Source organism: Callorhinus ursinus, unplaced genomic scaffold (genome assembly GCF_003265705.2).
Source record: "Callorhinus ursinus isolate GAN/ISIS: 27379988/994484 unplaced genomic scaffold, GSC_fseal_2.0 scaffold1, whole genome shotgun sequence".
NCBI classification, from domain to species: domain Eukaryota; kingdom Metazoa; phylum Chordata; class Mammalia; order Carnivora; family Otariidae; genus Callorhinus; species Callorhinus ursinus.
The window spans coordinates 145762496-145786894 of record NW_027397063.1 but is presented as its reverse complement, the minus strand read 5'-3'; the positions used below and the strand labels follow the sequence as shown (position 1 = coordinate 145786894).

At 40.9% G+C, this 24399-nt stretch overlaps 1 protein-coding gene across 5 annotated transcripts in view; it reads right to left on the bottom strand.

Moving 5' to 3' along the window:
- Window positions 1–460: 460 nt before the first annotated feature.
- CNOT10 (CCR4-NOT transcription complex subunit 10) overlaps window positions 461–24399 on the bottom strand; it is a 77566-nt gene continuing 53627 nt past the window's right edge. For 2 of the 5 annotated variants that reach the window (XM_025884672.2, XM_025884662.2), the window contains exons 14-19: window positions 10528–10641; window positions 7688–7818; window positions 6307–6342; window positions 5980–6107; window positions 2206–2281; window positions 461–916 (exon numbers count right to left, since the gene is read on the bottom strand). In XM_025884672.2, the coding sequence (XP_025740457.1) occupies window positions 765–916; window positions 2206–2281; window positions 5980–6107; window positions 6307–6342; window positions 7688–7818; window positions 10528–10641 (637 nt within the window). In that variant the 3' untranslated portion in view covers window positions 461–764. Of the gene's footprint in view, window positions 928–2205; window positions 2282–3999; window positions 4377–5979; window positions 6108–6306; window positions 6343–7687; window positions 7819–10527; window positions 10642–24399 lie in introns of those variants that run through there. The other 3 variants (XM_025884691.2, XM_025884682.2, XM_073902341.1) reach the window with 3 other exon arrangements.

Here is a 24399-nt window from a genome sequence, read left to right as displayed (position 1 = left end):
TTCTACCAACTGAGTCAGCCAGGCACCTGGGAAAGAAACAGTTTTAAATTTTTGTTTACATCTGCAAAGAGGTTAACAATGAACCTTGAGCTCCTTGCTAACAGACTCTAGAACCAGTGCCTCTGCCTAGGGGTACAGGAGGATGAACATGACCACTGCCCTGAACCTGGTTTGTCTTCATTTGTAATCTTGAAGCAAGTGATTCCTATCAGACCAGTCATCTCTTCTTAAGCCATTTGAATGGCCCTATGGGTTCTATTATGCATTTTCTGGTCCTTTTAGTCATAACCAGGCAGAAAACACATCAACTTCCCCTCCTCTCTGCCCCCAGACCAGCTTCTGGAATGGCTACTCATCTACTACTAACAGGTCTCTCAGGTTTTAAAACTTTAACACTAAACCTCAGATGCTAAAATTGTCCAACAGTTGCAAGAAAGACAAAATGTATTATACAAGACTGTTCTGATAAGACCATGTTTTAATTGCCTATGACATGGATACACCACATAATGGCTCAAAATGTAAGATTAAAGAAAAACAGATGAAAATGAGTTTGTGAATCCTTAATTTTAAGTAAGCTTCTGGCAAAAACAAAACAAAACAAAAAAACCCCAAAAAGCCAGGGGTTAGAATCATTTCAAAATTGTGTCTTCAAAACTAGCACCTTTCACAATCTGCTTTTATTCATTTTGCTGTGATACAACTAAAAAGGCCCGTAAATACTCCCCTGGGTCTCAAGTAACAGTTTTCCGAGAGCAAAAATGTCACTTTCTCTGTGCAGTGAAAGCTGGCATTTGGATGGGCTGGATCGGGTGGACAGGCTGGAACACTGGCTTCTTTCTCATCTCAGACAGTGTTTTCACTGTGGGGAGCAGTTGATTCCTTTTGATGATCTGTAAGGCCAGCTGGGTATTACCTATAAAAACACTTCCCATTAAAAAAAAAAAAGCATAAACAATACCATGTGCAAAGCAAGCCATCAGCATCATGCAAGGGAAGTAAAAGATGGTCTGGGAGAGCAGTGGTCTGCAACCTTTGCTATACACTGAAGCCACATCATGCTTCCGTCCCATCCCCAGAAATTCTAATTTAAGAGACCTGGGGTGTGACCTGGGCAAAGGGATTTTTAGGGGCACCTGGGTGGCTCAGTCGTTAAGCATCTGCCTTCGGCTCAGGTCATGATCCCAGGGTGCTGGGATCGAGCCCCACATCGGGCTCCCTGCTCGGCGGGAAGCCTGCTTCTCCCTCTCCCACTCCCTTGCTGTGCTGTCAAATAAATAAATAAAATCCTTAAAAAAAAAAAAAGGGATTTTTAAAAGCCCTAAGGTTTTTCTAAGGTATAACCCAGCTTGCGAACTTGTCTCCAGGTAGACTACATGGAAGAAGGGCACTAGGACCAGGGCACTAACCCTATTTACACCTTTCAGGAGGCCGAGGCCAAATGGGTACCAGGCACTTAATGCTATAAAAAAGCTATCAAAAGAGGGAACCATGTAAAGATTCCCATGATCAAAAGGAGGCATGACTTAGAACTCTTACTGTTTCTGTTTAATTTCTTCCATTCATGTCTCTTCTCTACTTCATGCTCTCTTATATAGGGCCCACAGTCATTTTTCTCAGAAGCCACGACCTTAAAGGTTGTATGTGCCCCAGAGGTCTAACCTGGATTTAGGTCTGGATAACTGTCAGCAAGAACTGGTTTACCGTAAAACTCATTAATGACACCTATGTTCAAAATACTACAGTGTACAACTCTTAGCAACTGGCATTCTGCCTCATGTTCTCAATTCAAGTCATTTGGCTGCCTAAGAGAAAGGTTAATTAGTAGGGATTAATTATAATTGCCAGAAGTTATGCTTTCCCATATTTTCACAGATAAAAGGAAATACGGTTAAGTCACAAGAAGCAGGAATTTGTAAGATACCAAAAACTCCCTAGCTACATTTTTTTCTAGAAGAACTTGATGGGTAATATCTTCAAGGAAGGCAAAGTTTCAAATTCGAAGAGATAAATCAGACACCCAAAACCTTGGGCTCTTTGAAAGGATACAGTCCTTTTGTTTTTGCTTTTAAACTTCTATTTAAGTAATCTCTACACCCAACGTGGGGCTCGAACTCACAACCCCAAGATCAAGAGTTGCATGCTCTTCCAACTGAGCCAGTCATCTCTGAAGGGATACAGTCCTGACTAAAGAGAATTACTTACCATTTTGCAGTTCAAGGTAGACTGCCAGTAGGATGGCTTCAGGGGGCACCTCTTTAGGATGGATCATCGAAGCCGCCTTTGCTCAAAACAAAAAACACCCATGAAAAACCAAAAGCTTAAGACACAAACTCCAAGTAATGCTGGGGGTGAGGGTGGGGGGAAGCCTACCAATGACAAGTTAGCAAACTCATTCCCACATGACCTCCTAGCAACTACTATCATTCTGTTCTGATGTCCCTCAGCTACCTTTGTCCTCAGCCCTACTGATTAAACTAGACATGTAATTTTTTGTTAAATGATTCACTATTTTCTCTTACCTAGTCCATAATGAGTTTTTAATAGGGGAAAGCTTTTCTTCCCTCTTGTTTTCACCTGCTTGGGGTTCTTCTTCCATGTTTTGGCTCTATTTGGTTTTGAGAAGGGTGACCAGACACTCTTGATTCTGCACTCCAGTCATTGGTCCAGGTCTGTTGGTGGCTCTTCACCACAGACATGGTTGCACTTATATTAAAATCTGCATGTCCATTTGTTTTCCTAAGTAACAACTCAGTATTGCAGGTCTCAAGTTCCCAAAGTTAGCAATAAGAATTCAAACTTAAAAAGTTGGTAACACAGGGGCGCCTGGGTGGCTCAGATGGTTAAGCGTCTGCCTTCGGCTCAGGTCATGATCCCAGGGTCCGGGGATCGAGTCCCGCATTGGGTTCCCTGCTCCTTGGGAGCCTGCTTCTCCCTCTGCCTCTCTCTCTCTCTCTCTCTGTCTCTCATGACTAAATAAATAAAATCTTAAAAAAAAAAAAAAAAGTTGGTAACACAGAAAAAAAAAATACCACTAAGCATGTTCAATGTCCCCATTTTTAAGGACTGAAACAGTACAATTTTGTCAAATAAAATAATTTAATTGTTTAAGCAACATGCTGTTCTTTCCTGGATCTGAGAGTCACTTCCCTAGCTAGCAACTTCTCTCTGACCTAGTCGTGAAAAAGGAAGCCTGGCCTGCTCTGGTCAATGGTGCTGAGATCATAGGTTTATTTCCTCAGTCTGGGCCTCTTTGGGCTGCAGCCTTTTCTCACACCTTACTATCAACGTATTCCCCCATCCAGTCTCAGGTACTCTGGCTTCCAGGCTGCCCTGCTTCTTCCCTTCATCTTATCAAAAAGTGTACTTGTATAAACATTTACTGATCAGAGGTGAGTGTGTGGGTAAGACGGACTCATCCTGACAATAAACAGGCATGCAAACAACTAACAATAATCCAAACAAATTTACCCAAATGCTAGGGAGAGAAGGGAATGAATGTACTGTGAATATGAAGAGAGAAAAATGTTTCTTTTGAATGGAGAGCTTCAGGGCAAGGGGCACCTGCCTTAGTCCTTGCAGGGTGGATACTGGGTAACAGAAAATGGGGAGAAAGGCCTTGGAGGCCAAGCTGTGAAGATGGGAGATGTGTGGTGGACCAGAAGCTTGCACAAGGTCAAGTTTCCAGCAGCCTCAGAAGAGATCTTGGATGAGCAGGTACGCTCTCATCCAGGGCACACCCTTAAGCTCTTCATGAATGAAATAGGGAGGCTTTTATTTCTCTCACCACATCATGGAGGTATAATGACTCCATTCAGAAAATGAGATTTTACACTTCTAGGCCAAGCTTCATACAGGCAAGATCATCTTTACAGCATTTTGTGGGTATTAAAATCTCCATTTTGGGGCACCTGGGTGGCTCAGTCATTAAGCGTCTGCCTTCGGCTCAGGTCATGATCCCTGGGATCGAGCCCCGCATCGGGCTTCTTGCTCGGCAGGAAGCCTGCTTCTCCCTCTCCCACTCCCCCTGCTTGTACTCCTACTCTCGCTGTCTCTCTCTGTCAAATAAATAAATTAAAAAATCTTAAAAAAAAAAAAAATCTCCATTTTGCCTTCAAGTGGCTGGTTAACACAGGTCATTTATTGTTCTTTGCATTGATCACAGTCTACAGCTTTCTCTAAAATACAGGCATTCACAACAGCAACTTTATGAGACTTGATGGTGCTCTGCTTACTGGCTGTTCAGAATGGCTACTGGCAGGCAGGCAACCTCGGAAACATCTCCGTGGAGCCCTTTCCAACTCTTCACGTCACTGTCCTGCCCTCCCAGGCAGGGTGGGCCTCCCAATTAACAAAGATCCAGCCAATGGATTAACCTAAAAACCAAGGGACCAAAACAAAACCCCCTTCAGACCCTGAGCCAGGCCTGAGCCCATCTGTCTCTCCCAGCGTGGCAGCCACCACGGCCACCTGCTGTACGAGAACCTGAGCCAGACCGTGCATACTGCAACTTTAGATCAAAAGTCCTATTTGTTGGGTGCCTGGGAGGTTCAGATGGTTGAGCGTCTGCCTTCAGCTCAGGTCATGGTCCCAGGGTCCTGGGATTGAGCCCCGCATTGGGCTCACTGCTTGGTGGGGAGCCTGCTTCTCCCTCTCCCTCTACTGTTCCCCCTACTTGTGCTCTCTCGTTCTGTCAAATAAATAAATAAAATCTTAAAAAAAAAAAAAAAAGTCCTCTTTGCGGTAGTCAACTCCTTCCCAATCAACTGGTGTAACTCAACTGCAAGATAATAGCAAACATGTTTCCTTGGATAGTCCATCACTTAAAATTTCTGATTTTGGATCGGAAGTGCCGACCAGATGCCACTTTAACTAAATATCACTCGTGGTTATTTTGCACATGGTAAGATTCTTCATAGCTCTACACGACAAGTGGTCTTCATAGGAAGAACATTTCCAGAAGCCACCAAATCTCTTGAGAATAGGTGTAATTTCAATGTTAGCTACTCTGATAAGCATACAGGGACATGGGCTCTCTCCTGTGCTGCTGGTGACTATACCATTTAACACAAACTTTCCATATTAGAAGTCTTGAAATTCTGCATACTCTCTGACCTCGCAATTCCATTTATAGGCAGGGTTGCATCACGCCTACCTATTTTTACTGTTTTATTCCCATGGCTTACCAAAAAGTAGTGCTCACATGCTTGCTGAATTAATATCTTTTTGAGGAATTACCCCTTTCTGAGTTTTTGACCCAGCCTCTGGAGCTGCCACTGGTGCTATCTGGTCACCTGGTCCCCTACTGCAAGTAAGGGTCCATGTACATGACTGCTCCAGGGATGCGCAGGAAACCTAAAGAGACTCAATCAGAATCTTCCCAGAGACCTACTGATGATACATCATATCAGTGGTAGAATTCAGAGGTGTATTTTAGTTATATGTTGCCAGTAATTTTCTTTAGCGTATGTGGAATTTCTTTGGCACCAGCTTTCTTCTGAAGTCTCCCGTATTAGTGCTCCAGCCACACAGTACTTATCCTGCTGCCCCATAACCAGTGTTGGTGGTTTCTAGTCTGTCCTTTCAGAGCTCTTGTATGCATATACACAACCGTAAAGCAACAGTTTCAAATCCTGGTCTTTTCACTTAGTGTATCTTGGATACCTCATCATTTCAGTACAGAGTTTATAGCAGCACTGTGTTCGGCTGTGTGGGTGCACCATTATTTAGATAGTTCCCAATCTTCTGAAATTTTAATTATTAAAACCATTGGGAAAAATCCTCCATTAAGTGCCTAGGTTCATTTGTAATAGCTGATCAGTTGTTTACCTTGCAAGAATATTTCTAAGCTTGGAAAAGTAATATTCCAATTTTTAACAAATTGACCAGAACCTCAAACAAAATAACAAAACCCAGAAACTCCAAACCCTTTGCTGGCTGCCTTACAAGAGGGCTTAGCCCCACCACTTCTAGCCTCACCTGGTGGAGACACTTTCGGGCTTTGTCGTATTCGCTCCTCAGGCAGTAGGCGCTGCCAAGATTGAATAGCATCACGGTCCTGGCAGAGGTGACTGAACTGGGGTAGCACTGAGGGGCCCGCTTCCCAGCTGGGGAAAAAGAACGTGGACCCTGGTGAAGAGGCCGCGTCAAGGGCAAGGGGGCAACCCAATCCACCGCCCCTGCAGCTGCTCAGACTAAAGCACAGCGCTACTTCTTAGGTTGACAAATGGACACAAAAGGCTTGAGCCTACATCTCTGGGATGCAAAGCCAGGCTATTTGAAGTATTTACAAAACTTCTTACTCACAGGATTCCATTGCTTCATTTTCACCTTTGTCTGAGCCTACAAAAACATGAAAATAAACCTGAGGGAGAAGGACAACAGAGAATATTTTCTAGAAACCTAATTTTGTTTATGAAATGGAAAATCTAGTATCAAAGCAATCTGTCATGTCACAGTGTTTACTTTTCATGTAGTGGAGGTTCTATTAGAGGACACCAGAAGGTACCACCCACCACCACCCCATTCCTGCATAATATCTTAAATAAAGTAAATGCCAGTCTTACTTTCTTAAAAACTTAGGCATGATTTAAAACTAACTTTTGAGGGGCGCCTGGGTGGCTCAGTTGTTAAGCGTCTGCCTTAGGCTCAGGTCATGATCCCAGGCTCCAGGGATCCAGCCCCACATCCGGCTCCCTACTCAGCAGGAAGCCTGCTTCTCCCTCTCCCAATCCCCCTGCTTGTGTTCCCTCTCTCGCTGTGTCTCTCTCTGTCAAATAAATAAAATCTTTAAAAATAATAATAATAATAAAAAATAAAACTGACTTTTGAATGCTTATTTCTACTTTCCCCTAGACTGCAGAGTCCCTTTAAGGAGAAAAATACAGTATGATAATCAAAACAAATTTTTCTACTACCAGCCTTTCAAAAGTGAGAGTCTATTTATTTCTTTAAAATAGTTTTTCTTGGGGCACCTGGGTGGCTCAGTTGTTAAGCATTTGCCTTCAGCTCAGGTCATGGTCCCGGGGTCCTGGGATTGAGCCCAGCACTGGGCTCCCTGCTCCACAGGGAGTCTGCTTCTCCCTCTCCCACTCCCCCTGCTTGTGTTCCCTCTCGCTGTGTCTCTCTCTCTGTCACATAAATAAAATAAAATCTTTAAAAAAAATAGTCTTTCTTGGGGCGCCTATGTGGCTCAGTCAGTTGGGTGTCTGCCTTCAGTTCAGGTCATGATCCCGGGGTCCTGGGATTGGGCCCCACATCAGGCTCCCTGCTCAATGGGGAGTCTGCTTCTCCCTCTGCCCCTCAACCTGGCTCATGCTGTCTCTCTCTCAAATAAATAAAAATCTTAAAAAAAAAAAAGTTAAAAAAAGAAAATAGTCTTTCTTTTCTTTCTTCTTCTTCTTTGGTCTATAAACTCTACAGCCAATGTGCTGCTTGAACTCACACCCTGAGATCAGAGTTTCATGCTCTTCTGACTGAACCAGCCAGGCGCCCCTCTAAAGTAAGCATTTAGACCATGTGATTATCAACTCTTAGGTCTACTCTACTCTACAAAATATGTACAGCCAAAAATGTAGAGAGCCAATCCAAAACTTCTTTCCCTTCACAACTGTGCCTTTAAATTTCCACACATCCAGGAAGGCAGTGGAAATGATGACCAATTCTGATCAAATGTGCCCTCACTAACCTTGGTCCTGCTCATTTGAAGAGATTCCTAAGGAAACATCAGTGACATTCTCTGGGTTCAAGTGAGTAATGGCATCAGATATTCTGTCCAGAGAGATGAGGGCTTCTGCAGCATATAAATGGCCCAAAAACCTAAGATGAAAAGAACAGATTCCAAACTGGTAAGTAGGTCATCACAAAACACCCAATGTACAACAAGATTTGGTGTACACATGCTTCACATATTTCTGATCTTTGATTTGAAATAGAAGTTTATAAATGGATCAATTAAAGGTCACTTAACTCTTACCTCTTTATATAAAAGTATCTTAAAATATACAATAATTTTTATATCAGCTAAGCTGGAACAAATGACACCTATCAATTAAGAAAAAAGTTCAAAATTGGTACATTTACTATTCTGTTTATGCAGAAAATAACATTAACATAAGGAAAGGAATGAAGTTCTAAAATAAGAGACAGGTCCGAGGATGAATCCTCCAGTATCTGCTGCTGGAATAGTCAGAACACATCAGGGTGCCAAATGGGACTGAGACCAGATTTGGGTTAGATCAACTTTACTTTCTATCCCAAAGGTTTCCTGCTTTTCAAATCATCTATTTTATGCCCACTGATGTTTTTAGGACAGATACGCATCCTCCCGGCTTATAAGAGCCTGCTTCTTCCGGTCTTTTACTTACAGGCCATTTTTCTCTATGATCACCTGATTGATTTTTCCAAAATTAAAACAGGATTAGGTATATTCCACCCTTGCTGAAAATCTTAATGACTTTTCCTACCTGAGAACAAAACTTTTTATCAACTTAAAGCTCTCCAAGTTTGGTCCCACTTTTCTATATCCAGTCAATATTCCCAACCCCTCAAAAATTGCTCTGGTCCTAACAGACAGTGTCCTGGGCAGGGTGTACCCGCTGTTCCCCCATGGCCTGGCCTTCTTGGGCAAGCCTGGCCTCATCTCCACAAGCCAACATCTATTCCTCCTTTTATTTTATTTTTTAAGATTTTATTTTCAAGTAACAACTTCACTTATATTTTGAAATAAGATAATTTAAAAATTTCATTAAAGTAGTATCCACAAGCCAGTAATCATTAAAAAACACAAACACATAAATTCAAAGAACTACTTCAAATTGTCTTCTATGAATTTACTTAAAAACATTTTCCTTTTTTAGCCAAATGAAATGCCTTCATGACACCCAAAGCCAAGAAATCTTTGACCAGGTGTACAGAAAGCAAAAAGCTGCAGGGTAAAGCTGCTGTGGTATGTGAGCTGCCAAATGCAGAATTACCTGCTTGTCTTTGCTGGGAAGACAGAGACTGGCCTTGTTATTAATTAAGAAACCAATATTTAGGAAAGAATAGTTAAGAGAATTAAAAAAGAAATCAAGAGAATTAAAAAAAGAAATTGCCAGACACAGCTTGGCCAATCCCTCGAAAGTTGATAAAGTTAAAAACCCTCCAATGAATGCCAAGTAAAGAATCTACTTGGGATTTGAGAACAGTGACCCCAATGTCAACCAAAGAAGTTGAAAAAGCAGTGGAGATTTGTGTTTCACTTCTGTTAAAAAGCAAAACAAACCGAACACTGCTCTAATCATGGCTGTGGCACCACAGGCCGAGTGTGGACTTCGGCGGCAACTCTGGGCTGCTACTTCACCAAGTTGGACGGTGGTGCCCTCAGAGGCAGCCCTGCTGCCTTGAACTGGAACTCGGGATCCCTCCAGGCCTGAATGTTAGACAAGGCTTTCTTATATTTGATTGTGGCAAAGCCTCTTATGTTACTGGATGTTCTTTTAATTATTATTATTATTTTTTGAAACACAAGGTATGTTTGGGAAACACTGGCCTAAAACAACCGTAATCATTGTTAATTTTAGATGCTTGTATAAAGTAATACTTTTTCTTTTCTTTTTTTTTTTTTTTAAAGATTTTATTTATTTGAGAGAGAGAGAATGAGAGAGAGAGAGAGCACGAGAGTGGTGAGGGTCAGAGGGAGAAGCAGACTCCATGCTGAGCAGGGAGCCCGATGTGGGACTCGATCCCGGGACTCCAGGATCATGACCTGAGCCGAAGGCAGTCGCTCAACCAACTGAGCCACCCAGGCGCCCAAAGTAATACTTTTTCTTAAAGACAAAAATAATTAAACATCAACAGAATTATTCCTCAGAGTATGATCTCCCAATTCTAAGCACTGCACATTATAAACAAAGACCACCTAAAGGCAAGAGTAAGTAATTATTTTTGGAGATTATAGGTATATACCCAAAGGATGAATGAAAAAACAAATGTTCTAATGTTATGCAGAGTATTTGTGGTTCTGAATAAAATTTCTAGCAGAGCATCATACAGAGATTCAAAGAAAGCTGCATCTCACTCAACCTCCATAAAAGGAAAGAGAGGTGCTTTAGCCAATTTTAGAATGATAATGACACTAATACTGAAGAGGCATAAAACTCAGGTAGTCAGAATTGTTATCTATTTAAATTGCATTCCTTGAAGCAGATTTATCATGCTGACTAAACTTATTTTTGTGGGTCTTCTTCCTGAGGACTCATCTTGTTTTGGGGACTAATATGTGAAAATATGCTCCAGTCAGGCCTAGTAGTGGACACTAGACAGTGCAAAGTTTCTGCCTCCTGATACTCCGTACAGCAAATGCTACTTCCCTTAATCCTTGAGGTACAACAAGGGAAAGGAACTACCAAATTAATGTTTCAGTCCGTTGCTCTGTCTAGATAATACATCCCACTGGGGGAGTAAAGAGCAGCAATATGTACCACAAACTAATTGAAAACCTCCAAACAAAATGACCCTGGGACACACAGGGGAAGTCACACTTACTTAAGCGATCCTGACAGCTTGGGCTGCTGAAGAAGTTTATCTGCGTGATTCAAAGCCATAAGGTTATCACCCAAAGCCAGAGCCACGTAAGCACTACAGGCAAGTATGGAGCATCTGGAACACAAAAGGGAAGGGTTGAAAAACCTGAGTTACAAAATTGACAATGGTTGTATTTGTTATTAAATACGAAAGAACGCCCTAATTATAGCTGTGACAATCTGGACACCAGGAAAGAAGAGAGAGGAAGTCACAACAGTAATGGTAAGAATTAGGATGATGTATAAAACTACCATCTGAGGGACAGTGTGGCTATCTATCCAAACCATCTTTAGCTTCCATCCAACTGACCCCCATCTCCAACAAAATAACCAAAAGGAGTTATAATATTTAGCCTGTAAAAAAATATGTAGTTAATGGCCTAGTGAGAATTTACTTCCCATAGAACATTTAACATCCTAGAAATAAAGCTCCAGAAGCAGATTACTATTCTTTCAAACTCATTTTGCCGAGAAACACAATTAACTCACTAAAAAATCCATTTAGCTTACTGTAAAGTGTTCTTCTCTGAACCTGTTAAGTCTATAGTTCTTGCTAAGCAACAATATCAAGAGTAACTAAAAGAATTTCATTCATACACATACTAGTACCCTAAATGAATATTCAAGAAAGAAATCAGGCTGAGTAAATACACGTGAAGATAAGAAAATTTAAGTTACATTGACTTTGCTAAGTTGCGTTGGAAAGCAAATTTGTTTGGTTTTCTACTTAACGGGCAGCTCATTTAAAACAGGTCTAGCTAAAGACTTGACACTAATAGATCACTTGAATGTTAAACAACCGCTCCAAAAAGCAATCTTAAAATAAACCCCTGTCAAATAGAAATGAGGTCTGAACGGCCAACTGCAAATGACCCAACTTAGATCCAGGGTTTTGAGTTATGTTTACAAATTACAGTACATATGTGTATCATTAAGTGCATTTGGGCTGTAATTTCAGTCTAAGGAAGAATGCAACCCCCACAGCCCTGTAGTTTTCTAATAATCTGAAATCCTTAACTAGAAATGGCCCTTCTAAAAGTGCCACAGCTGGGCAAATCAAACAGAAGTAGTTTGCTGTTTCTTCTTCACCGAATGAGTTCTGGTTGTTGGAACCTTGGAAAATTACCCCACTAAAGGCAAAGTAGTCCCCTCAGCTCCTCACAACACAGAAAAGTAGACTGGTCCCAGAGGAGACAAAAGGAAATTGAGATTTATGTCCTTAGGCTACAATGGTAGGGGCTGAAAGAGTGCCTAATGTCATCCTTTGTTTTAAGAAGATAGAGATTGAAATCCAAAGTCATTAAATATATTCTCTAGCTTGGAGTGTGTGATTAGAGTTAGGACTAACATTCAACACCATGGACTCCTAATTCACTGCCCTTCCCATCCTATCATATTGCTTCACTATCGGTTCACAAGATCACCTGAAAATAAAGTAGAAAGAAAAGATTATATTATGATTTCCTCAATGCATTCGTAACTATGCATACAAATGTAGGTACTTAAGCCTGTCTCTTTAAAAGGGAAGAAAACAGAATGTAATCCAAACTTTAAATTTTTTTTAAAGATTTTATTTATTTGAGAGAGAGTGCAAGCAAGAGACCCGACAAGCAGGGGAAGCAGCAGAGAGAGAGGGACAAGCAGACTCCCCACTGAGCAGGAAGCCTGCCATGGGGCTGATCTCAGGACCCCGAGATCATAACCTGAGTGGAAAGCAGCCACCTAACCGACTGAGCCACCCAGGCGCCCCTCCAAAGTTTAAATTTTTTTTTTTTAAAGATTTTATTTATTTATTTGAGAGAGAGAGAATGAGAGACAGAGAGCATGAGAGGGGGGAGGGTCAGAGGGAGAAGCAGACTCCCTGCCGAGCAGGGAGCCCGATGCGGGACTCGATCCCAGGACTTCAGGATCATGACCTGAGACGAAGGCAGTCGCTTAACCAACTGAGCCACCCAGGAACCCCAAAGTTTAAATTTTCTTACTGAGCACATAATTTAAAATCTGAACCCTGTTCACATAAGACAATAGTGCAGGCAAGTAATGTCCTACCCAAAGGGATTTTTTTTTTTTAAAGATTTTATTTATTTATTTGACAGAGAGATAGAGCCAGAGAGCACAAGCAGAGGAAATGGCAGAGGGAGAGGGAGAAGCAGGCTCTGCACTGAGCAGGGAGCCCAATGCGGGACTCGATCCCAGGACCCTGGGATCATGACCTGAGCCGAAGGCAGACGCTCAACCATCTGAGCCACCCAGGAGCCCTCAAAGGGATTTTTTTTGACAAGCTTACTGTCAATATCCCTATGTTTCCAAGAGTTGTCTTTACCAGCCAGGCTGTCCTGTGGCCACAGCCCCTGGGGGGCATCCTCTCTCTGATGGAAGAAGCAAGGGCCCAAAGAAGGGAGGCAATGGCTAGTTATCTACCCCGTGCAGTAGCTCCTCAGTGCTTAGCTCTGTGTCGTGAGATTAGGGTGACTTAATTTCCTCTTTTGGCTTATTTGTACTATTTTATTTATTTTTTAATTTTTTTAAAGATTTTATTTATTTGACAAAGAGAGACACAGCGAGAGAGGGAACACAACCAGGGGGAGTGGGAGAGGGAGAAGCAGGCTTCCTGAGGAGCAGGGAGCCAAATGCGGGGCTCGATCCCAGGACCCTGGGACCATGACCTGAGCCGAAGGCAGATGCTTAACAACTGAGCCACCCAGGTGCCCCTGTACTATTTTAAAATGGCAATGAACACAAATTCATCAGCCAGGTATGTACTGCTTAGGAAGAAAAGAACTTTTAAGGCCTAAGTCTCCAGAGGCCCAAGAAAACCTTCAGCTCAGGGCCTATATGAATGAAAATCACTAAGTTGAATATCCATTTTCGTCCGTAACTTGGCCAAAGATCAGACATAAGCCCCTTAAAAGCAGAAGCCAACCATCTTTTGTTTCCTGCACTAACACTGGAGCAATTCCTCAGCATCTACGCAGTAGGTGTTTAACAGATAATCACTGAAGACCACAGCTTTCAACATTTTTTGACTTACTGCTCCAGGCACGCAGACCTCCACCTGTCTTGTTGGCAGGCTGCCTCACTGATGAAGCCACCTCCTTCCCAGCTCCCACAGACAGGAGAGTCTTCCTGCATGCTTTGGGGCCTAGCGTCTAGGACAGCCACACCTCAGGCAGGCTTGCTGGGAAAAGCCTGCCCTGGCTTCTCCCGACAGTAGGGGGCTATTACTGCTCCAGCCCACTGTCAAGCCCACTTTGGGTCCAGAAATCAGTCATGTAAGATTGCAGCAGGTTTCTGCTGCCCAGGAAGTCCATACTGCAGTTATGAACCAGGTAAAAATCTGGTTTCCTCAACTTTTACCCTTTTCCCCCAGAAGATATCCTATCAAATCACAACAGGGTAGAAGATTCTACTAATAATCTTTCTTTTCAAAAATACTTAAATATGTCAAGCAGAACTCTGTGGCTGGCATTCTGATCAAGAGCTGTCAGGATTAAGCAAGTTTCATTGCTTGCACAAAACTAAAACTAACATTTATGGCCCCTCTTCCCTTAATGCCTCACAATCTATCCCAATCTCTCATCCTCACTCATCCTCCTTTTCCTCTAGGAAACAATACTCTACTCTGCATAATTCCTATAGAGTGGTAACACCAGAAACACATATAGCTCTATCTACTAAGCCCCTAGAGAAATCACTTTACTTTTGAGAATTGCTACTTAAAATACTGAACCCCCCGCCCCCCACTTCCCCGAGTCACTGTCCAATCTGCTTTACCAACCACACAGTGGATCTGACAGTTCATCAGACTGGAAGAACTATACCTCAAGGGAAGAGACACACTAGCTTTCCATCCTCTGCCCCCAGTCTACACCCCCCCCCCAATTGGAGGATCTGACATAACCCCACACTTTCTCTATATGTGGGAGGAACTTGCTCTAGGTCCACAGAATGCCAACCCTTGGAAAGGAAAGAACAGAAAAGAAACAAGAAAAGAAATGGGGGTAGGGACTTTGCTTAAAGCATCAAATTACAGCAACAAGGCATATAAGACTGGGCATTAAAAATCTGTCAAGCCACATATTCTGTGAGTTTAATGAATCTAAACCAAATGTCTGAAATAGTTTAACCCTTATTAAAAGAGGCTAAAATGGGGGTAAATCTAGTCAGTCACCATGTGTCAAAGGAAATTATAAAGAGATCTTACAGCAAACAAGTTTGAAAAATTGACCCAAAAAATCCAATAAAGAATTTCTTCCAGGGGAGATGCCTGGGTGGCTCAGTCAGTTGGGCGTCTGCCTTCGGCTCAGGTCATAGTCCCAGGGTCCTGGGTTCGAGTCCCACGACGAGAGGCTAGATGGGGAGCCTGCTTTTCTCTCTCTCTCTCTCAAATAAGTAAATAAAATCTTCTTTTTTTAAAGATTTTTATTTATTTATTTGACAGAGAGAGGGAACACAAGCAGGGGGAGTGGGAGAGGGAGAAGCAGGCTTCCCGCGGAGCAGGGAGCCCGATGCGGGGCTCAATCCCAGGACCCTGGGATCATGACCTGAGCTGAAGGGAGATGCTTCACGACTTGAGGCACCCAGGCACCTAAATAAATAAAATCTTAAAGAAAGAAAAAGAATTTCTTCCAAGCTGAATAGATTATATAATTTCAAAAAAATAATCAGGCGCCTGGCTGGCTCCGTTGGTACAGCACTCGACTCTTGATCTCAGGGTTGTGAGTTTGAGCCCTACGGTGGGCATGGAGCCTACTTTAAAAAAAAAAGTCTTTCAAGCTATTTCCATTATCTGTGATAATTTTGAAAATGTTAAACTTGTCAACTTTCAAATCTTAAAAGAAAATTTTTAAGTTTTTCACTTCCTGTGTTTTGTAAACATTTTGCTTTTCTAGTAACAGTTCTGTACAAAAAGCTTACTGACAAACACACCCCAAATCCAAAACAAATAGAAGCCCAACACAAAAAAGCTGAACAAAGTTTTTTCAACCAAATCTAGCATCTCAAAGGACCTAGCCCTAGCCTAGGCAGGAAATAAAATTCATAAAGTCACAGACACAGCATTTTATATACAGACGGGACCTGATGATCATCCGACCCAATTCATTTACTTGACAGAAAAGTAAGACCTACAGGGGTTAAAGGATTTGTCCAATGTCAGCAGTGGCCATATGGGGCTTCCACAGAATGGCAGACCACTGAAGAATTACTTGAGCCCTGCCCATATGAACACTGCTGCTAATGTGAAGGAAATGTCACATATGCAGGTTCCTTCTTTGGCAGAACTGATTATAGATGGATACATTTCAACAGGACTACACATTCAGTTGTAAGAGTAATAGGAGATTCAAAAGATTTTCAGCCATAATTTTGTTTTAGGTATGTCTCATGAACTATAATATAACCACTAGGCCAAAACCAAAAGAAACTGGATTCCTTAAGTACACTAGAACTGCCTATATTTATGTCATCAACCATTTGTTTGATTCATCTTCTCTCAAACACTGGGTCATGGGAGGTCCCCTTTAACTGAATGGGATATCATCACTGAGTGTTATATCAAATTCTAAATGAACTAATTAAAGTTTTATAATTTATACTTGTAGAACAACTTAACTGGGCTTAATTAAATGTGACCTGAACACTTCCTTTTATCCATTTTGGGGCCTCTTATTAAAAAAAAAAAAAAAGACAAATTGAAATTTCATTTTTATTCTTTTATTTTTTAAGATTTTATTTATTTGACAGAGACACAGCGAGAAAGGGAATACAAGCAGAGGAAGCAGGAGAGGGAGCCCGATGTGGGGCTTGATCCCAAGACCCTGGGATCATGACCTGAGCTGAAGGCAGAAGCTTAATGACTGAGCCACCCAGGTGCCCCTCATTTTTATTCTATATGTTGTGATTTTAATTTCTCATACAAACATTTCCCATGTGGGCCCCCAAATTACTTCCTGCCCTTTTCCAGTTCTGTTACACTGTTTTCCAAGTTCTAGAGCAGTTCCATTTTTAGTTTCAGAAATTAAAAATCACAATCTCAGAATGAATAACAAAGATGTCCTATAATAGGCAACATGTAAGAATCAGTACATATACCTAAGCTGGTTATTAAACCACTGTGCAACAATGTTAATATGTGACTAATTAGGCCTATGAACTTATTTCTTTCCTGTTAATAAGGTACTAGTATGCGAAAGAATTAAGTTGAGCACTTACTTCATATCATATATAAAAATTAACTGAAAAACAGATAAAAGACCTAAATGTAACAGGTAAAACTATAAAACTCTTAGAAGAAGGGCGCCTGGGTGGCTCAGTCGTTGAGCGTCTGCCTTCAGCTCAGGTCATGATCCCAGGGTCCTGGGATCGAGTCCCACATTGGGTTCCCTGCTCAGCGGGAAGCCTGCTTTTCCCTCTCCCACTCCCCCTGCTTGTGTTCCTGCTCTCGCTGCCTCTGTCAAATAAATAAAATCTTAAAAAAAAAAACAACCTCTTAGAAGAAAACATGGGGTAAACCTTTATGTCTTTGAATTTGGCAAAGGATTCTTAGGACACGAAAGGCATGGTCAATAAAAGAAAAAAGTAACGGGCGCCTCAGTGGCTGAGTGAGTTGGCTGGCTGGCTCTTGGTTTCGGCTCAGGTCATGATCTCAGGGTCCTGGAAATGAACCCATGTCAGGCTCTGTGCTCAGTTGGGGAGTCTGCTTGATTTCTCTCCCTCTCCCTCTGAACCGCCCCCCCATCTCACACTCTCTAAAATAAACCTCTAAAAATAAAAAAAAAAGAGGGTGCTTGGGTGGCTCAGTCGTTAGGTCAGGTCATGGTCCCAGGGTCCAGGGATCAAGCCCCGCATCGGGCTCCCTGCTCCGCGGGAAGCCTGCTTCTCCCTCTCCCACTCCCCTGCTTGTGTTCCCTCTCTCGTTGTGTCTCTGTCAAATAAATAAATAAATCTTAAAAAGAAAAAAGAAAAAAACAGGTAAGTTGAATTTCATCAAGATGAAAAACTTTTACTTCAATTTTGTTTAACCTCAATTAAAATTAAAAACTTTTGTGATTCAAAGGCTACCTTCAAAAAAGTGAGAAAATAACCCATAGAATAGGAAAAAATATTTGTAAATCATGTATTTGATAAGGGTCTTATGTCTAGAATGTATAAAGAACTCTTACAACTCAATAGTAAAAGGGTAATAACCCAATTAAAAAATAAGCAGAGGATTTGAATAAACATTTCTCCAAAGAAGATATATGAATGCCCAATAAGCACATGAAAAGAAACTCAACATCATTAATCTTCAGGAAAATGTAAATCAAAGTAAGAAGAGATACCACTTCACACCTACCACAATGTATAATCCAAAAAGATGGGCAATAACAAATGCTGGTGAGGATGTGAACAAACTGGAATACTCACACACTGCTGGTGGGATTATAAAATAGTACAGCCATTTTAGAAAACAGTCTGGCAATTCCTCAAATGATTAAACAGAATTACTATATGACCCAGCAATTCTACTTCTAGGTATATACCCAGGAAATATAAAAACATATGACTGCACAAACATTAGTACACAAATGTATATCAGCATTATTCATAATAGTGTAAAGAAAAAAACAATCAAAGGGTGTCTGGCCGGCTCAGTCAGTAAAACATGTGACTCTTGATCTCAGGGGTTTAAGTTCAAGCCCCACACTGGATATGGAGATTACATTTAAAAAAAAACCTTAAAAAAATAAAAATTTTTAATTTTTTAAAAAAATTTTATTTATTTGAGAGAGAGAGCAAGCATGCACGCACAAACGGGGAATCGGCAGGCAGAGGGAGAAGCAGACACCCCACTGAGCAGGGAGCCCGATGCGGGACTGAATCCCAGGACTCTGGGATCATGACCTGAGCTGAAGGCAGACAATTTAACTGACTGAGCCACCCAGGCGTCCCGAAAATTTTTTTTTAAAAAAGGCAAATAATCCAAATGTCTATCAATGAATGAAAGGATAAACAAAATGTGGTATATCCATATGATGAAATATTATTCAGCAATTAAAAACAAGTATGATACATGCTACAACTTGGGTAAACCTTGAAAACATTATCCTAAGTGAAAGAGGGCAGTCATAAAAGCCCACAACATTGATTCCATTCATATCAAAGTCCAGAACAGAAAAATCTATAGAGCTAAAAAGTAAATTAGAGCTGGGGAGTAGACTGGAGCAAAGGATGACAGCTAAAGGGTGCATGGTTTCTTTTTAAGGTGATGAAAATTTTTGTTTTTTTTTTTAAGATTTATTTATTTGACAGAGACACAGCGAGAGAGGGAACACAAGCAGGAGGAGTGGGAGAGGGAGAAGCAGAATCCCCTGCTGAGCAGGGAGTCCGATGCAGGGCTCTATCTCAGGATCCTGGGACCATGACCTGAGCTGAAGGCAAGCACTTAACCGACTGAGCCACCCAGGTGCCCCTTGTATCTACTTTCTAAGATTCATTTTTAAAGACAAAAGTTTTTCTGAAGAGATAGCTAAAATACATGGCATGTGAGAACACTGGCATAGTAACAATATTACACATTTGTAGAAACCATGTATCAGCAAACACTTCCAACACAGTTCTAAAAACTCAGAGCAGGGGTGCCTGGGTGCCTCAGTACCTTAAGCAGTTAAGAGTCTGACTCTTGCTTTGGTCTCAGGTCATGATCTCATGGATCATGAGATTCTGCCTGGCACTGGGCTATGCACTCAGCAGGGAGTCTGCCCCTCCCCCCATTCGAGCACAAGTGCACGCTCTCTCATATAAATCTTTTTTTTTTTTTTTAATATTTTATTCATTGGGGCGCCTGGATAGTTGTCATTAAGCGTCTGCCTTTGGCTCAGGTCATGATCCCAGGGTCCTGGGACTGAACCCCGCATTGGGTTCCCTGCTCCATGGGAAGCCTGCTTCTCCCTCTCCTACTCCCCCTGCTTGTGTTCCCTCTCTCGCTGTCAAATAAATAAATAAAATCTTAAAAAAAAATGTGATTAATCACATTTAAAAAATTAATATTTTATTCATTTATTTGACAGAGAGAGAGCACAAGCAGGGGGAGCAGGAGAGGGAGAGGGAGAAGCAGGCTCCCCACTGAGCAGGAAGGCCAACGTGGGGCTCAATCCCAGGACCCCGGGATCATGACCCCAGCTGAAGGCAGATGCTCAACCAACTGAACCACCCAGATGCCCCTCAATAAATAAATCTTTTTAAAGATTAAAAATAAAAACTCAGCAGCACTGTCCAATAGAAATATAATTGGAGCTGTAAGTATAATTTTAAATTTTTTCTTTTTTTTAGAAGATTTTATTTATTTATTTGAGAGAGAGAGACAATGAGAGAGGAAACACAGGCAGGGGGAGTAGGAGAGGGAGAAGGAGGCTTCCCGCAGAGCAGGAAGCCCAACATGGGGTTTGTTCCTGGGACCCTGGGATCATGACTTGAGCCGAAGGCAGATACTCAACAACTGAGCCACCTAGGCGCCTCTAATTTTAAATTTTCTCATAAACACATTAAAGTAAGAGAATCAGGTGAAATTATTTAGTTTTAACATATTTAAAATAATCTACTATATCTATCATTTCAACATATAATCAATATAAAAAATTACTGATACATTTTACATTGTTTTTGGTTTTAAGTTTTGAAATCCCTCGTTGTACCATACACTTAAACAGTGCACCTTTCATGTGCTTAGCAGTGACCTGGTAAGTGGCTCTGGTACTGGATACTGCAACCTTAGGGTCTAAGGAATACATGCTAACTACAAATAGGGGTTTTTTGTTGTTGTTGTTGTTAAGAAACCAAATTTTTCATGTCCTGCCACCTCGTAAGTGATATATAAGGGAAACTGACCATGTATCAGTCATTAGTGGTTAAATTATATTTCCCAAAAGAACATATTATTTTAGTTTTTTACTTGAGAGAGAACAAGAGAGAGAGGGAGAGAGAGCACAGAGGAAGAAGTAGACTCCTGCTGAGCAGAGTCCAATGTGGGGCTCGATCACAGGACCCTGAGATCATGACCTGAGCCAAAGGCAGATGTTTAAATGAGTGAGCCACCTAGGCACCCCTCAAAAGAATATATTTAGAATTATATTAATTTTTGTAAAATTTCAAACTACCTTAAAATTTTTAATTTTTTTTTACTATCTCTACACCCAACATGGGGCTCAAACTCACAACCCCAAGATCAAGAGTCATATGCTCTACTGACTGAGCCACTGAGTCCAACACCTTAAAATTTTAATGATATAATTTATATACACTAAAATGCATCACTTGAAGTGTACAGTTTGATGAGTTTGAATATATATATGTAACCACTAGCCCAGTTAAGATACAGAACATTTCTGGGCGCCTGGGTGGCTCAGTTGGTTGAACGACTGCCTTCGGCTCAGGTTATGATCCTGGAGTCCCGGGATCGAGTCCCGCATCAGGCTCCCTGCTCAGCAGGGAGTCTGCTTCTCCCTCTGACCCTCTTCCCTCTCGTGCTCTCTATCTCTCATTCTCTCTCTCTAATAAATAAATAAAATCCTTAAAAAAAAAGTTTTTAAAAAAAATAAATAAAAAAAGATACAGAACATTTCTATCACTGCAGATTCTTCCAGTCAATTCCTCCCAACCACTGCTGATTTCTATTAACATAAATTAGTTTTGTAGTTTTGCCTGTCATATAAATGGCATAAATGGAATCATACTGTAGATACTGCATATAAGAAACACAAAATGTTTTGAGAATCATTCATATTGACTTGTGCATCAATAATTTGTTGCTTTTTATAACTGAAAAGTATTCCAGTGTATATAGTGGATTATAATTTAGTTATCTGTTCTCTTATTAATGGTTACTGGACTATTTCTAGTTTTTCTCTATCATGAGTAAAATTGCTATATTTATTGTATGTTCAAGTTTTCATTTATCTTGGGTACGTACCTAGAAATAGAATCATCTTTTCTTTGAAAATTTTAAGTCATAGCATTCATTTAAGGCTGTAGAATGTGTGTGTATATATGTGTGTGCTTTCCTAACTGAATGAAACTGATGGCTTTGCAGAGCTCGGAATGATTCAGGAACTGAACAATACTCTAACAGTGTTCATCTGTTCATCTGAGCCTCACAATTAAACTGCTTAGTTGATTTCTGAGACATTTCCTGATGTGAGGTAAATTTCTGTTTTAATTGTGAGAATATTTTTCTGAAATCTATCTTAATTGTAATATAGAACCTCACAATTGCTTCACGTGTCATCTGTCTTCAAAAAACATTCTTGAAACTTGGTTAGAATGAATATTTTTTGGAACCCATCTTCATTTATGTACAAATGAAAAAAATGAAAGTACTCAAGAGGCTGTGAACCCATACCAAAGGAAGTGGCCATTATAACACTCATGATAATTTACTGCATATTAGTTATGCTGGAAATAGGAAATGAGGTTTTACATTGGTGTCTTGGGTATTAAAGGGCACAAGGGATCAAATATAATAGTCCATAAAAACTAAACTATACACTAGTCACACACACATTTCCAATCACATAAAAGAATTCAGGTCAGAAAAAGATGAAATCTCTAAGAATTCCATGATCTTAACAGAAAACCAATGTACTCAGTCTCCTTCCTTCTATAGAAGACAGCTGGCTCCTGCCACAGAACTGCCCTTTAACACGCCCAACTGCATTATGAGCTTTTATAGCTTTGAAAATTACGACACAAATCTTTTACGACTCCTTTCCTGCACCATTTGTCTCCACATTACCATTACTACTGTCTTGCATAGCAGTTCTTTTTATAAATCTACCCTAAGGCTCCTTCCCTCTTATTCCATTTCCTTTCTCCCATCTGCTCCATAAGAAAAATGTTAATATATACCAGCAAACCCATCTTTACCTCACTTTATGATGATGGAATTCCCAATGGAGACCCTTTGCCCCTTTCCACAAAAATAGGGAAGTAATTTTATTTTCTCTGAAAATCACCAATCCTCCTACTAGGGCACATGGAAAGCAAAGAGTTGTGCCTTGTTGGGTACAAAATTCAGAGAGGAAGTATGCCACTCTGCACATACCCTTCTCTTTAATGCCACTTTCAGAAGGCAAAATTAATTTACACAACTCTGCAGCTGTTCAACCATTAGAGAATAATATACTTGTTAAATTGCATAAAGCCATCCTAAGATTAGTACTCAAATAAATTTGTAAAAATTAAAATCAAATTTAAAATTTGTTTAAAATACCTTACTCATTAAGGATTCTCCTTAAAAACTGTGTACAATGATACTCACTGCAGCATTATTTGTAACATAAAGACAAACATTATAAACAACTAAATATAAAGGAATGATAAAGTATGTCATATCCATATAATACAATTCTATGCACCTATTAGAAAGAAAGAAACAGAGCTTTGTACCAATGCAGAGCAATCTCTAAAGATACATTGTCAAATGGGAAAAGTAGGGTATGGAAGAAGATGGGGACACTATCCAATTGCTAGTGTAAAAATTACCATATATACATATGCTGGCACAGGAATGAGAAATCTCACTGGAAGGACATACAAGAAATGTGTAACTGGTCACCCCTCAGGGAAGATCTTAGAAACAGAGGACTGGGTTGGGCCAAATTTTACTTATACTATCCAACTTTTTTTTCTTTTCTTTTTTTTTTTTAAAGATTTTATTTATTTATTTGACAGAGAGAGACACAGCAAGAGAGGGAACACAAGCAGGGGGAGTGGGAGAGGGAGAAGCAGGCTTCCCGCCGAGCAGGGAGCCTGATGCGGGGCTTGATCCCAGGACCCTGGGACCATGACCTGAGCCGAAGGCAGACGCTTAACGACTGAGCCACCCAGGCGCCCCGCAACTTTTTTTTTTCTTTTTAAGATTTTATTTTTAAGTAATCTATACACCTTAACATGGGGCTCAATCTACAAAACCCTGAAATCAAGAGTCGCACATTCTTTGACTGAGCCAGCCAGGCACCCCTACACTATATAATTTTTTGTACTAAGATTTTTATCACACACAATAACCTATTAAAAATAGATGAACCTCTGACCCTCCCCCCTCTCATGTGCTCTCTCTCTCTTTCTGTCTCAAATAAAATCTTTAAAAAAAATATAGATGAACCCTGTAGATAAATATAAAATCCAGGTGGATCCATGGGGCGCCTGGGTGGCTCAGTTGGTTAAGCGACTGCCTTCGGCTCAGGTCATGATCCTGGAGTCCCGGGATCGAGTCCCACATCGGGCTCCCTGCTCAGTGGGGGGTCTGCTTCTCCCTCTGACCCTCTTCCCTCTCGTGCTCTCTGTCTCTCATTCTCTCTCTCTCAAATAAATAAATAAAATCTTTAAAAAAAAAAAAAATAAAAAAAATAAATAAAATCCAGGTGGACCCATAAAGAAATACATCTCTAGAAAACATGAGGAACACTGGGGGAAAACAGTACATTTTTTTTTGGCAAATCAAAGCATTGTCCCAAATATTGTCCTGGCTGAGCACTACAATCCACCTCTTTCCCATGAGCTCATTTTTACCAAATAAAGATTAGCTTTACTTAATTTGCATTGTTTTTATAAATTTCCATTCAGGACAAAAATCTAGCATGGTTTTAGTTGTATGGTTGAAATTTGACTGTTTTTTAAAAAATTAAATTTTACGGGTGCCTGGGTGGCTCAGTTGTTAAGCATCTGCCTTCGGCTCAGGTCATGATCCCAGGGTCCTGGGATGGAGCCCTGCGTCGGGCTCCCTGCTTGGTGGGAAGCCTGATTCTCCCTCTCCTACTCCCCCTGCTTGTGTTCCCTCTCTCACTGTGTCTCTGTT